The sequence below is a fragment of the Panthera leo genome, chromosome A2, assembly GCF_018350215.1.
Source record: "Panthera leo isolate Ple1 chromosome A2, P.leo_Ple1_pat1.1, whole genome shotgun sequence".
Taxonomy (NCBI): domain Eukaryota; kingdom Metazoa; phylum Chordata; class Mammalia; order Carnivora; family Felidae; genus Panthera; species Panthera leo.
The window spans coordinates 124533724-124547042 of record NC_056680.1 but is presented as its reverse complement, the minus strand read 5'-3'; the positions used below and the strand labels follow the sequence as shown (position 1 = coordinate 124547042).

General features: G+C 44.3%; 1 protein-coding gene across 1 annotated transcript in view; it reads left to right on the top strand.

The window, feature by feature from the left end:
* Positions 1 to 3133: 3133 nt before the first annotated feature.
* TBX20 (T-box transcription factor 20) overlaps positions 3134 to 13319 on the top strand; it is a 56407-nt gene continuing 46221 nt past the window's right edge. The window contains exons 1-4 of the mRNA XM_042927622.1: positions 3134 to 3260; positions 6602 to 6857; positions 7897 to 8061; positions 11758 to 11866. Of these exons, the coding sequence (XP_042783556.1) occupies positions 3134 to 3260; positions 6602 to 6857; positions 7897 to 8061; positions 11758 to 11866 (657 nt within the window). The remainder of the gene's footprint in view (positions 3261 to 6601; positions 6858 to 7896; positions 8062 to 11757; positions 11867 to 13319) is intronic.

The window sequence follows — 13319 nt, the reverse complement described above, 5'->3', positions numbered from 1 at the left end:
CCGCTCTAACACTGAGGTTTTGAAGGGACCTCAGAACTTCAGCGCTCTCCGCTTCGGGATGGCTTTAAATCACCCTTTGACCGCGTCTCTCTGCCAAGCACCGGTTCTCCGTTTTTATAGCACCATATTGATTTGCAAAGGCAATAAATCTAAGAGAAGGGACAGCATCCCCCCCACCCCCGATAATTATGTTGTAGTATACATTTTACTGCCACGGTTTCAACACCATCAAGATGCATCGCTTGTTAGGGATCCCCAAACGGCCCACCTCTCGCGCCCGGGTTTGTTTAAAGTGGCCTTTTCAGCTCCTCAGGTTTGCCCGCTGTCTCCCGCGCGCTCACTTGGCCTTCTTGGCTTTTTGTTTTACGTTTAATACGAGGACTAGTCGGAGTTGCCTGCCCACGAGAGACCCAGAACTGGGCTTCGGCGTGGCCGTGGCAATTGAGAAAAAAAAAAAAAAGTGGAAGCTGATTGGAGGCAAGTCAGCTTTCCCCTCGCTGGGCCAGTTAAAAAAAAAAAAAAAAAAAAAAAAAGGCCCTGTCATGAAATTTATTAAATTTATTAAAATTCCATTCTAAACCATTAGGATAATTAAGAAAAGAAACGGGGTTTCCTCTGTGTAGAAAAGTAATGGCAACTTTTAAAAATTGAGGTATAATTCCATAATAAGTGTTTGAAAACCAAACGTAGCCAACAAGATCTTTGCCACCCATTTGAAGCATATAATAAGTTCTAGACTGACCATGACATCACCCCCTGCGCCAATAAAAAGTTAAAAACAAAGAGAAACCCTCTCGTCAGAAATCTTCCCTTCTGAGATAGGGAAGGAACCCCTGTGCTCCTTACGTTCAAGAGGGATATGTCACTGGTGCAATGAGATGGGGTATATGCTGGGGGGCGAAGTGGCCTTCAACAGCAACCACGAAAGGTCTGGGTTGTTCAAAAACAGTCAAAGACTAAAGGCTTAAAAGTGAAAACTGATCCTTAGGCACACCCGGTGGCTTAGCCTCTATTCTTACTGAGGATGAAAATCCGAGAGCCTTTTGCTCTCAGCTGGCGTTAGCTCTAGGATCGATCTCCCCTGAACAGCCCGGACACAGCTGCAGGGCCAGGGTGTGACCAAACCGGTGGCCCGGAGTGCGGGTCCTGCGCATAGGTCTGCCCCTAGCCGGCTGGGCAGACTGGAAACGAGATGGTCCCCTCCATGCCAGATCTGGTGTTTCCCTCTCAAAAGCAAGTGGAGATACGCTACTCACGGTGCAAACCCCTTCCAGCAATAAAACCTATGATTTTACGAATTTCCCCAAATATCTGCACAAATACACTTTGTACATGAAGACGGATATCAGAATGCGTTTCTTACCACCTGCATGCAGCACCATGTTAGAAACTATTGATACACGTTGGCAAGAGTGGCTTAAATCACGACTCCCCAGATGTCATCATTTCATAAAAGTTCTCAACCTTTGACTTTTTTTCCACTGTAAGTTTATTTCAGGACGGCAGCGTGTGCAGTGAAGGGAGAAAAAGGTTGGTGGGAAATGGAAGATGTTTTCTTTTTCTTTAAAATTTTAAGACCCACCAAGAGGCTCCTAATCGCCAGACCGGCTGGCTGGAAAGGAGCGCAAATATTTACATGTACAGCTTGAGTGTGTGTGTCAGCCTGAGTTTACACGGCTCCTAGTGAAGCGGATTACCCTGCGAATTCGGAGAATTTGAGTTATTCAAGCTGAACAAGGCCAACAGGACGACCCCCATAAGGCCGTGGGAAGTCCTGGTCGCAACCCAGTTTGCGAAGGCAGATTCCCTGTCTACCAAGTTCAAGCATTGTAGATCTCCCACTCTCCCACTGCGTGTCTCCCGGTCCCCGCAGGGTGCACGCCCGGGCCCCCGCGCCGGCCCCGCACCTTCCCTAGGGTGGAGGTTCCACTCCCCAGAGTCCCTTACGGGAACAGGAACAGCGCGTTAAGTGGCGCACTGGTGTGCAGCGGGAGCCGTGGTTCTGAGAGCAGCAGCCTTTGCTAAATGTCCCCATCCCTCCCTCAGCATATCTTTTGCAGGACTGTGTATCTCCAGTCCCACTGTCAAGCAGACAGATTTTGGAGCCCAACGAGTGAGGGCACCCAGCCCTGGGAACTGCCCAGAGAGAATAGGACCTGGCCCGTACGTGGTGGCTCTGTGGCGCGGGTTTCCGCTCTACTTAAAGCTTCCCAACTTTCTTTTGGAACTTTGAGCACGCTCAAGAAAAAGAACGGAAGAAGCAGGAACTCCCCCAGGCTACTTCTGGTCTAGGTTCCCGCACTGGGCCACTCTCGGGATCCCGCGTCCTAGCCGCTTCAAAAATACCCCCTCCCAACCGCGCGCAAGTCCCTTCCGCCCTGGGCTAGGCGAGTCCGCGGCAGCTCGGTGGTGGCACTTTTTCCGAACGGGTGCCAGGTTCGCGGCTGGCTGCTGCGCGAGGCCGAGCGGGCACCGCGCCCGGGGCGCGCCCTCCCTACCCAGCCCGCTGCCCCGCCCCCGGCGGCGGAATCAGGAAGCGGTGACGTGAGGCGGCGCTGACTGGCTGCGGGCCGCTGGGATAGCTGCCGCCAGCAAATTAAGGCGCAGGGCTGCGAGCGCCCGGGCGCAGTGTCCTCCGCGCCGCGCTGTGCTCCGCACGCCGGCGCCGGTACTGTCCGGCGTCCGCCCCCTCGCTGCGGAGTTCCACCCGTAGCCTCCTTCCTGCAGCTTGGGCCGCTCCGGCTGTCCCCAGCGCGTGGACGGAGGAAGGACGCACAGGGGTGCCGCGAGACCCCCGGGTTTTGCGCGCCCGATGCTCATCTCCAGCTTCCGGCGGCGCAGCCTGTGGTCCTGCGGAGCGCCCCAGGGTTCGCGCGCCCGGTGGAGCCCGAGGCTGGTCCTCTCCTGTCCTCTCCGGCTAGTGGGAAGTCTCTGCGGCTGGAGGGCTTTGCAGTGAGGGACAGAGGGCAGTGGGGAGCTCTTGTCCGGTTGGGGCTGACTCATCTGGAGTTCCCGACTCCGCTGAGATTGCAATTGGAAACTTTGCGCTCTGTGTTGGTTTTTGTCTCCCTTGGGGAAGCTGGACGGCAGTTCGGCAGGCCCCGTGCGTGGCCAGGACCGCACACTGGGGGCCATGGAGTTCACGGCGTCGCCCAAGCCACAGCTCTCCTCCCGGGCCAACGCCTTCTCCATCGCCGCGCTCATGTCGAGCGGCGGCTCTAAGGAGAAGGAAGCCGCCGAGAACACCATCAAACCACTTGGTAAGTCGGGCTGCCCGACTGTCCGCCTAGGACAGGAGCGGGCCGCCGCGCATCTGTCTGTCCCTCTGTCCCCTGCCTGCGGGAGGCTTGAGAGGGTGGCCGCCTTTCCCTGCTCTAGGCAGCTTCTGATCTTCAGGCCACGGGCCCCACGCCGGGGTCGGGAGATTCTTTTCTTTGGGGGCTTCACAGACAACCGGTTTCGCATCTCGGATGTGCGCTAGCCACATCCTCTACTTATTCATCTAGAATCCCCAGGTCAAGTCGTACTTGTGCAGGAGAGTGTGTAACTTGGTTGGTACCAAAACAATCAGAGATAGATAATTAACCCCTTTTAAGACTCAACAGAATTTACCATGCGTGTAACACCTGCGTGTGCATTTGATCCCGAGGAGACTCTTAGCGACTTAACAAGAAACTAGTTGGATTTTGTTTTTCCTTTGACTTGAATAAACAGAATTAACTCCTTGAAGCCACTGTCATATGCTGTAGAATAAGCCAGTTGTCCCCCCATGAACCGTTTTCTTCACAGAAGCTCCAAACTTATCAGTGAGACATCATTTTGTAACCGCCATCACTTTCAGTGGAGGTTGGCAAAAACATTAGCCAGTAACCATTTTCCAAATTCCTCAACTTTTAGCTATACTGTTTATTTAACAACCTTTACCATTTATAGAAGACACTAGGCTTGGAGTAAAGGGAAAATAGGGATTATGTTCCCCTCAGCACAAGTGAACTGTGTGGGAAAGAGACTGCTGGACTTGAGTATTTCAAAGTCCCTTTACAATTAACAGAGAAAGGAGTGTTCTCATCACCTCTTGGGTCCCCAGGAAAAAATTATTTTACATCCTGATCATCTGATAGCCCGAAAATGGTGAGAAACATCAAATAGCAAACTTAGGGTAATATATTTTTTGACTCTCCCCTGTGTTTTTTCTTTCTTTCTCCCTGTCCTTCCCAACACTTTAACATCCCACATCTGAAACAGCAATCCTAGTATGAAAGACAAAGGGTTAAAGATGAAAAATAAGAGGGCTGGGCAAAAAGGAAAGAAAGCTAAAACCCCAGAGCAACTTAGAACCAAGGAAAAGGAAACAGGAAGATCTCCAGAAAATATAATGTCAAAAAGTCTCCCCTGCAAGGTTTCACTCACTTTCTCTGGTTCTTCTCACCTGCCTGAAATCTGCCAAAAAAAAGAGGAAACAACCAATGAAACAAACCCAAACTGTTTGCAGATATATTAACCACCAATTTCAAAGTGATTTTGGTGGGACAGCCCAACATTATCCACTCCTATTTCGAAGGCCTCTGAATTCTTTATGAACTCCCCATCACAGTTCAGTAGCTAGCAGGGAAAGAGCCCTTCGGGTTAATATTCCTGTCAGAATTACAGACAGCAGACTGGGAAACATGCCATTTTCAGTTCCACTGTCATTTCAGTATTGCTTTCTTTTCTATTTCTTTTCCTGAGAAAACTCGCTTTCTATCTCAATTCTAAACTATATAGCCACCACCTTCTCCCCCACCGCAAATACACAGTCTGTAAAATGAACCTCTTTCCCCTGGGCTTATGAGACGGGCTCTGAAAGACCCAGAAGGCATTCTTGTCCTTTCCAGGGGCTAGTAGTTCAACAGTGTAATTAGTGACTTTAAGCTGAGGACTCCCGCAAGAGAAACACCTAGAGGTTCTGTTACAGAGAATATGGTACTTTGGATGGAGAGGTGTGAGGTGTGGAAGCAATTGTGGGGTAGGGACTCAAAAGTGTATCAGGATTGCGCATTTCAACACGTAAAATTTATTTAGAAGAGCTGCCTTCCTTAAACCACTAGAGCATTTCTTTCAGATCTTTTTTATTGAGGTACCCTTGACACATAACATTGTGTTGCAGAAATTCGGTATCATTTTCTTCTTCCTCCACTTTCCCACCCTGGCTGTCCTTAGTCTGGGGCTTAGGGAGTCTACCTTTTCCAATTGTCAGAAAAATAAGAAAATTTCTGAAGCTACGTGTTAATTCTCTATAAAGACATCATGTGAATGTGTTTCTGAAAATATTTATTGAAAATAAGATTTTGCCCTGGCGTACTTTTTGTTCTTTGAACTTGAAAATTTAAGGCCAAGATACTTAATTTGATTATTCTTAATTTAAAATGTTACAGTGAGTTGGATTATTATTGTAAGAGAAGAAAAGGTAAAAATTCCCTGCTTCCTGCTTGCCTGCCCTAAGCCAAGGAGAAATATGGGAAATAAAATGCTTTATGTGATACATAACATATACATGTCTATATCTACATTTAGAACTTGTTTCAATTCCTTGGCACTTAGAACAGAGTTGTTTAGAGATCAGTTTCACATTACAGATTCAAGTAGTTTCTTTTTTAAGGGATACAAGATAATTGGGACAATTACAAAAGTCCCCCTGTATTCCATCAAAGTGACTGGTGTAGTCCTAGGCCCTTATCAGCTGTGGAGTAGAATGTTTGGTTCATAGGCAGCGGTATTCCAGCCTGATGGTGGATGGTGTTCTTCCTACTTTAAATACTCTGCTAGCCTGGGTTGAGGGTTGTTTCCCTCACTTCCAGGACCTTTTTGAGAGAAAGGGAGAAAAATACACACACTGCCCTCAAGACATTTTTTCACACCTGTTCCCAAAATGGCCTAGCGAGCCCACTTTTGTGATTTAATAAGCTATATGTTAGAGTCTTTTGTAAGATCTCAGGCTGGGAGGGGTATTGTAAAATTGCCCTGTTATTAAAGCCTAGCACACTGAGAGCCAGGCAGAGAAGTGAAGCGACTTGAGTTTTTGTTTTAACCGCATCCCCACTTTTCTTCCCTTCCCTTCCACCTTTCCTTTTTTCTTGTGGAGAGAGGGCTCAGGACGGAAGGGAAAGCTTCTCTCAAAGTAAGGAAGATGCTGACCTCTTCGTTCCCTTTGGTCTCCCTGGATAAAAGTCTCTCCTGGTTGTCAAAGAGGCAGGACTGGCAGGAGATCCCACAAGCTACAACGTCTAGAACTTGACAGGGATAACAGTAGGAATACTTGCTTTTCATCTTTCACGATCACCTCCTTTCCCTTTGTGCACTCCTTACATTTGTAGTCCCCAAAGTGGCTTTCATAATGTTAGTAACAAGCCACAGTTCTAGAACTCATTTGGTTCGGTAAGCAAGCGCTGGGTATGTCATTCCATGAGAATTTATATAGTGATGGGTTATCACGGCCTTCTTGGAGTTTCTGAACTTCACTTTTCCAAAGTCGAGTCCAGTACCTGTTTGGGTTGTGCTGTTCTCCTTCCTGTGTCTTTGCTTGACAGCGTTAGCTGTCATTCTCCATTCTCTTTGCCTGCAGAACAATTTGTTGAGAAGTCCTCCTGTGCCCAGCCCCTGGGTGAACTGACCAGCCTGGATGCTCACGGGGAGTTTGCCGGTGGCGGCAGCAGTGGCAGCCCCTCCTCCTCCTCTCTGTGTACTGAGCCGCTGATCCCCACCACCCCCATCATCCCCAGTGAGGAAATGGCCAAAATTGCCTGCAGCCTGGAGACGAAGGAGCTCTGGGACAAATTCCACGAGCTGGGAACAGAGATGATCATCACCAAGTCGGGCAGGTAGCGATCCGTGGTGGCGGTGGGGCGCTTAGTGTGTAAGGGGTACAGGGATGACAGTGGCCTCGGGTGTTCACTGGAGCTGGGTGAAACCCCACTGGTCCAGAGCACCGAGAGGAAGCTTCCCTTAAGGAGGGCTGCTTTCTATCAACTTGCTTTTGGAAAGAGCTGCGAGACAGACTTCTGAGCATTTATTTGCTTTCTCAGGATCTGGCCATGGAAAACCCCATGGTGGCCGTGGCCTTGATGAGAGGGATGTGGGGACCAGTGATCTGCCATCTGGGAGGGCTTTGGGGTGGGGAGTTGGCATCTGGAGGGAAGCAGGAATCTTGCTGGGGGTGTAGGGCAGGCTGCTGGGTGCTTCCAGGGAGGCAAGTAGCTTCCCTTTTATTGGCCTCAATTTGCAAAAGCTGCCAGTTCCCATTAAAAACTAAAATTAAAACCTGCCCAGAGGAATGAAATTTGAAACTCACACTGTGTAGGATGGAGTGCTGGTGCGGCGGGCCCCCTTGGTGCCTTAGTGGGGCAGGCACGGGGTAGTGCATGGGGGTGCAGGTGGCTCCCCAGGCCTGGGACAAAGACTCTAAAGGTCAGTGGCCTGCAGCCCTGGTCACTCCAGCTCTGTAGACTCTGGGAAATACCCGCAGGGTCTCCCGAACCCAACCTGCCCTAGATTTCTGTGGCTGAACTGAGTTTTCTCCCTGCAACCCAAGAGGGTTGGGAGACTGGGTCTGCTCCAGAGACTTTGGTCTGGGGGAGTCTGACACGTTTGATAATACAGCATACGATTTTCCCTACTTGAAGACCTTCCAGTATTAAAAAGCAAAACAAAACTTTTCACGTAGCAAAGGGGACTCCTATGATGGTGACACCTAAAATTATGTAGGTGTGGGAGAAGGAGGGTCTCAGTACTCAAGTCTCTGTGGAAACAAAAAGGGTGTGGGGGTCAGTGGGGAGGGAGTAGGACCTCGCCCTTTTATTCAGTGATTCATTAGCCTCCAGGAAGGAGCTCCAGCGGATTCTCTTTGTCTCCTTGTGTCAGGAGGATGTTTCCCACCATTCGAGTATCCTTTTCTGGCGTGGATCCTGAGGCCAAGTACATAGTCCTGATGGACATCGTCCCCGTGGACAACAAGAGGTACCGCTACGCCTACCACCGGTCTTCCTGGCTGGTGGCTGGCAAGGCAGACCCACCACTACCAGCCAGGTTTGTGCCTCCAGATTTTCGGGAAGAGCAAATGCAGTGCGTATGAACCCTGAGAGCAGAATGTGTCTGGCTGGTTGAATTCTAAGCAGTTCTGTTTTTACAGTGGTGAGCTCTGGTAGAGAGCATTCCCAGCCCAGAGGAGTGACTACAAAATATCTGAGAAAGGCAGAGTTTGTGCACAGACGGAAAGTCGTCTTTAATTGTTTCTTTTTTTGTAATTCATTTTCAAGCTTTCCTAATTTCAGTTAGAATATTCATTAGAGATCCAGACCTATTTCATATGGCAGCCATCATTTCTAGTTGGCTGCTTAACACCAGACTGAATAAACCTGCTGCTGAAGTGGTTGCCCTAACATCCTTTTGAGAAGAGTGTATTTGAGTAAAGTGGTTGTTCGTAGTAAGTACTTCTTAGTAATATGGTAACATCTGCACACAATAAACATCATTTTGGTGAAATGCATTTGTTTTTGACCAGTAAGGGACTCAGAAATTTTACATAAGAAAAGCAAACTCTTTTTCACCCCTTCTCCATAATAAGTTCAGTGGGTGGATGTAATTCAACAACAGGTTAATATTATTTTATGCAAAATGTTACTCAACATGTTAGGGATCATATATGTTTATTTTTGTGCTGTTCATTGGTAATGTTTTTGAAGGAGAACTCTGTTTAAAAAATCACATGCTGCTTTTTATTGTTGCTGCTTTGCCCAAATTAGCCTTCTAAGGGGGGGAAAAAAGCATATATTAGCTTATGCAAATAGTAATAGCTGAAGTTATAGGAATCTAACTGAATACTTTAATACAAGCAAAGGATATTAGCGGACTTTACAGTTAGGGTTCTAAAGCCAAGCCTCGCTGATTTTAAGTTGTTTTATGATTACCTAATTTTTGTAGTTTGTCGGAAGTTCCTATCAGAATGAATAATTTATTTACATGTACAGACTTAGGAACTCTGAAGTTTGGTTGATTCTTTGTAAGTATCTAGTCTGGAGTTTTAATCAAGGCACAGAATCAACACAATTTACACACACTAGTTCAGATGGAATATTAAGCTTATTTAGTCACTGATCACATTATTGAGCTTACGGTATGCTAAATACACTGGAGAAAAGATTAAAAGAAGCCTCTCAGACTTTTCCATTCCCACAGGAGACTAGGAAGGACATCTTCCCAACCCTTCCAAATCAGTATATTAAATAACATACTAAATAGCAGGCCTAAGACATTTTACAAAAATGTTACACCCATTTTTTTTTTTAAATAGAGCAAGATTCACCGTCTTATAGTTGGTACTAAAATGATTATATTAATATTCTTTACTATTTATCATTAAAGAGCTGATTCTTACTACTCTCAAGCTTACTTCCACACTTTACAAACTCTTTTTAAATGAGAGAGAGAGAGAGCGAGAGAGAGAGCGAGCTTTAGCAGTATTCTAACCATTTTTACAATCAAATCTTCTTTTTTTCTCTCCCCAAAGTCTTTCCTCTAAGAAGTTAATCCCTCTTATTTAGCATCTGTTTTCTTCCTATCTGAAGGTATGAGGAGCTGGTGCAGGCCAGCAGGACTTTGGAAATATGACATGCCTTGTTTATGTTACTAATCTGTTCTGGTTGGAGAAGGAAAGCACGTACCAATACACTATCTTAACTGAAGCATGTTTAAGCTATTGCTGGAATTTTAAGTCCTGGGGGACTTGAGAGAGGAGGGGCTTCCTGTATGCTTTTTTTCATTCATCTTCAGTATATTAATACTGATATTAAATAAAAGTGTTTGGTGTGTTATAGGGTAGAAATATTCTACCAATTTTAAACAAATATTCTTTATTATTATTAAAACAAATAGTGCTGTGTTGTATAACTCTGTAAGGGAAAGGTGAGGAACATGGGAGGTGATAATTTTTGTATTAATGGTAGAAGTTCCTTGTGGTTCTTATTCCTTGAAACATATTGTTTCAGACCAAAGTTTACCAGTCAGTTGTTCCTAACCAGAAGAAATAATACTGGACAGTATCATTTGATCTCCACAATGGCAAGATATATACATTATCTAAAGTAACGTTATCTTTTCTTTTTTTAAAAAATAATGTCATATTTTCATATAGGACCTTTTGTTGTCTTTAAAGCAATTGATATTTAAATAAGTTAGTCTTTATTATTGTGAAGACCCATGTTGAATTGATAAAGAAGGAACATTTCATGAACTTCTAGGACTTTAAATATTTTTGAACCTTTTTTGGTGGGGTAGGTAGGATGTGGTGCTGGCCAGTAAAGCAACTTCATATAGTGATAGCCTTGGAGGGGTATACTTGAAATGTTATGATGGTTGTATCATTAAGGAATATACTTCGATTGAAAGGCATTTTTAAACACTCCTCCAAAACCAACAGACAGACAAACATACACTGAAAGACTTTAAAGTTCTTATAAGGGTCTAGTAAGAATTTCTAGTGCTGTTAGTCTTTTTTGTGCTTTGCTTCTGGCGGGCTTTCACATTTCAGTACGGCTACCTAATTCTTCTGTTCTTAGTCCTGTTTGTGACAGAGCATGGCATAGACTTCTGGTTTCTTTTCTTTCTTTCTTTCTTTCTTTCTTTCTTTCTTTCTTTCTTTCTTTCTTTCTTTTAAAGAAACACTGCAAGTAAATGTTTTGTGATTTTTTTTTTCCCCACTGATGTTGCCCCAACCATAATATTTATGTTTGGTTAAAGATACAAAGATCCTGTATAAAATTGAGATATAAATAGCCTGTTAAATGGATAAAGGGATTTGTCCTATTAAATCAGGGATACTTCCTTTTCTTTCTTGAGTTCTGTATCTCCCCTGACTTCAGACAAGCTTATATCCAGTGGATACCAGAATTTGAATTTACAGAGTTATACTTTGTGTAATACTTTGCAGATAGAACAAATGGCCTACATCTAACTGTGAGTTTTCTTGCACGTAGCAGCTGATAAATGATAAATACGTGGTAAATACATTTTTTCCCATCAAAGCTCCCCCCCCTTTAAGTTGTATATGAATAAATACATTGAATAATATGAGGTTTACCCAGCTTTTTTTCACTCTCATCTAGTGGGCACTTAACTAGATAAAAGTCATAGTATTTAAGGTACTAGAAGAAATAACAGACTGTGATCTGTGAACTATTAAAAGTTAGGCAGTCCGCTGTAGTAAAATTACTTTGTCTTATATTTATAGACTTCTGCATCATCTTCAAGTTTAAATGAATGGGTTCTCTAGAATTGTTTTGTCTTTTATGTTCTTCATCCCTTCATTGTTCTTTTTACTTTTAACAGTATTTACACTAGGTACTTGTTACACAATTAGTATAAGCTTGTCTCTCTTTTGAAAATACCCACAACAGTAATAAGATTTTATATTTTACAGAAACAGACCAGTAGTTGATTAGATAGATGGAACAATATTTGCCTTTTAAAAACGGCTTGCTGAACAGACAATAGAAAATTTATTAGGTAAAACCCCTTTTAGATCACTGGTACATAAAGAAACATGTTTAGATGTTTTAGATTTATTTTGATGTTGTTGTATTATTAAATTTGAGATTACGTGGGGCAAATAAAATTCACCAACATGAAGTTTTTGCATTCCTTTAGAATCAGAGTATTTTATGACCCACAGAGGACAGATTTTAAAAATATATTAAAGATTAACAAAATCTCTCATAATTTTCTTAGGCTGTATGTACACCCAGATTCTCCTTTTACTGGTGAGCAGCTGCTCAAGCAGATGGTGTCTTTTGAAAAGGTGAAACTCACCAACAATGAACTAGATCAGCATGGCCATGTAAGTACAGTGCCTTGGATTATGTGGATTCCCTGGGATGGAATGGAGGAGTCCCTCAAAACTTCCTCCCTCTAAATCTCTTCCTCCCCTCCCTCTCCCCATCCCATCCTCCATCTATGAGTCATTCATTGAAAACATCCATTTGTTCTTCAGGGAATTTTGTTTCCTCTTCTTAAGACATCACTTACAGGGATGCCGTGTGCCATTTCTATGCAAGAGAGTCAGGGACCTATGGCATTATGAATGTCCTAAGACCGCACCAACCAAACAAAGGGAATGTGCATTCTGGATGCTACTGTAGCCCATTCTTGGGTTAAAGGTCTAGTTTCTGTCAGCGGTATGTTAGATGACACAGCATAGGGGGAATAGGACGGACATCTCCCTTGGGGGTTTCCCAAAGTGTGTTTATAGACCATGTTCATGGGAGACGCAATAGGACAAAAGGGTTTTATGCCCAAATAAACTTGACGAAGGGCTCTTTACTCATTATGTACCCCTGCTGTAGAGAGTGTTAGGAATATTAGGGCACAGAGAAGTCTTGAAATGAAAAACAAAACATTTGATTTTATGTCATAAGGAGTTCATCAAAATATGGAAAAAGAGAAATTTGAATTCTGGGCTCATATCAGTAATTAATAGTACAAATAGCCATTGACGCATGGCTTTACACTTTCGGTAAGACTACTTTGTAAGGAATTGTGATGTTAGTCCATGCTCTTAAATAAAGATTGACATAAAAATTGTTTTAGATTTTATGCTAAGAAAACTTTAGACTTGCATACTTCTTTTTGATAAGAATACTGGGTTATTTGGTTTTGCCTCAATTGCCAGAAAGCACATTGGTATTTCACTGGTTGCTTCCCTGGGCTTAGATATTCTATCATTATTCTCTCTCTTACCCCTTTATTAAGGCTCTTGTTACTTCAGGTTTTAGTTTTTATTGGATCTATGCACTTTAGAAGTTTCAGAACTTTTCTCAGAAAGGATGGTTATAAATAGATATATATTAGAGAGTTTTTTTTTTTTTCAACGTTTTTTATTTATTTTTGGGACAGAGAGAGACAGAGCATGAACGGGGGAGGGTCAGAGAGAGAGGGAGACACAGAATCGGAAACAGGCTCCAGGCTCCGAGCCATCAGCCCAGAGCCCGACGCGGGGCTCGAACTCACGGACTGCGAGATCGTGACCTGGCTGAAGTCGGACGCTCAACCGACTGCGCCACCCAGGCGCCCCTATATTAGAGAGTTTTAGACATGGTTTCAAATTGGAAAATCAATTTCCAATGAAATTGGAAGCAAACAAATCACTTCAGACGTTGCCACCATCCATTCGCCCACAAGAGACCTTGTTTATCATGACCAAATCAGAGTAACCGGGTACTCATGACTCTGCTGTTGGGATGTTGCAAGTAGGTTAATAGGTTTCTGTTATTTTATGTATTGGAAAAGATAAT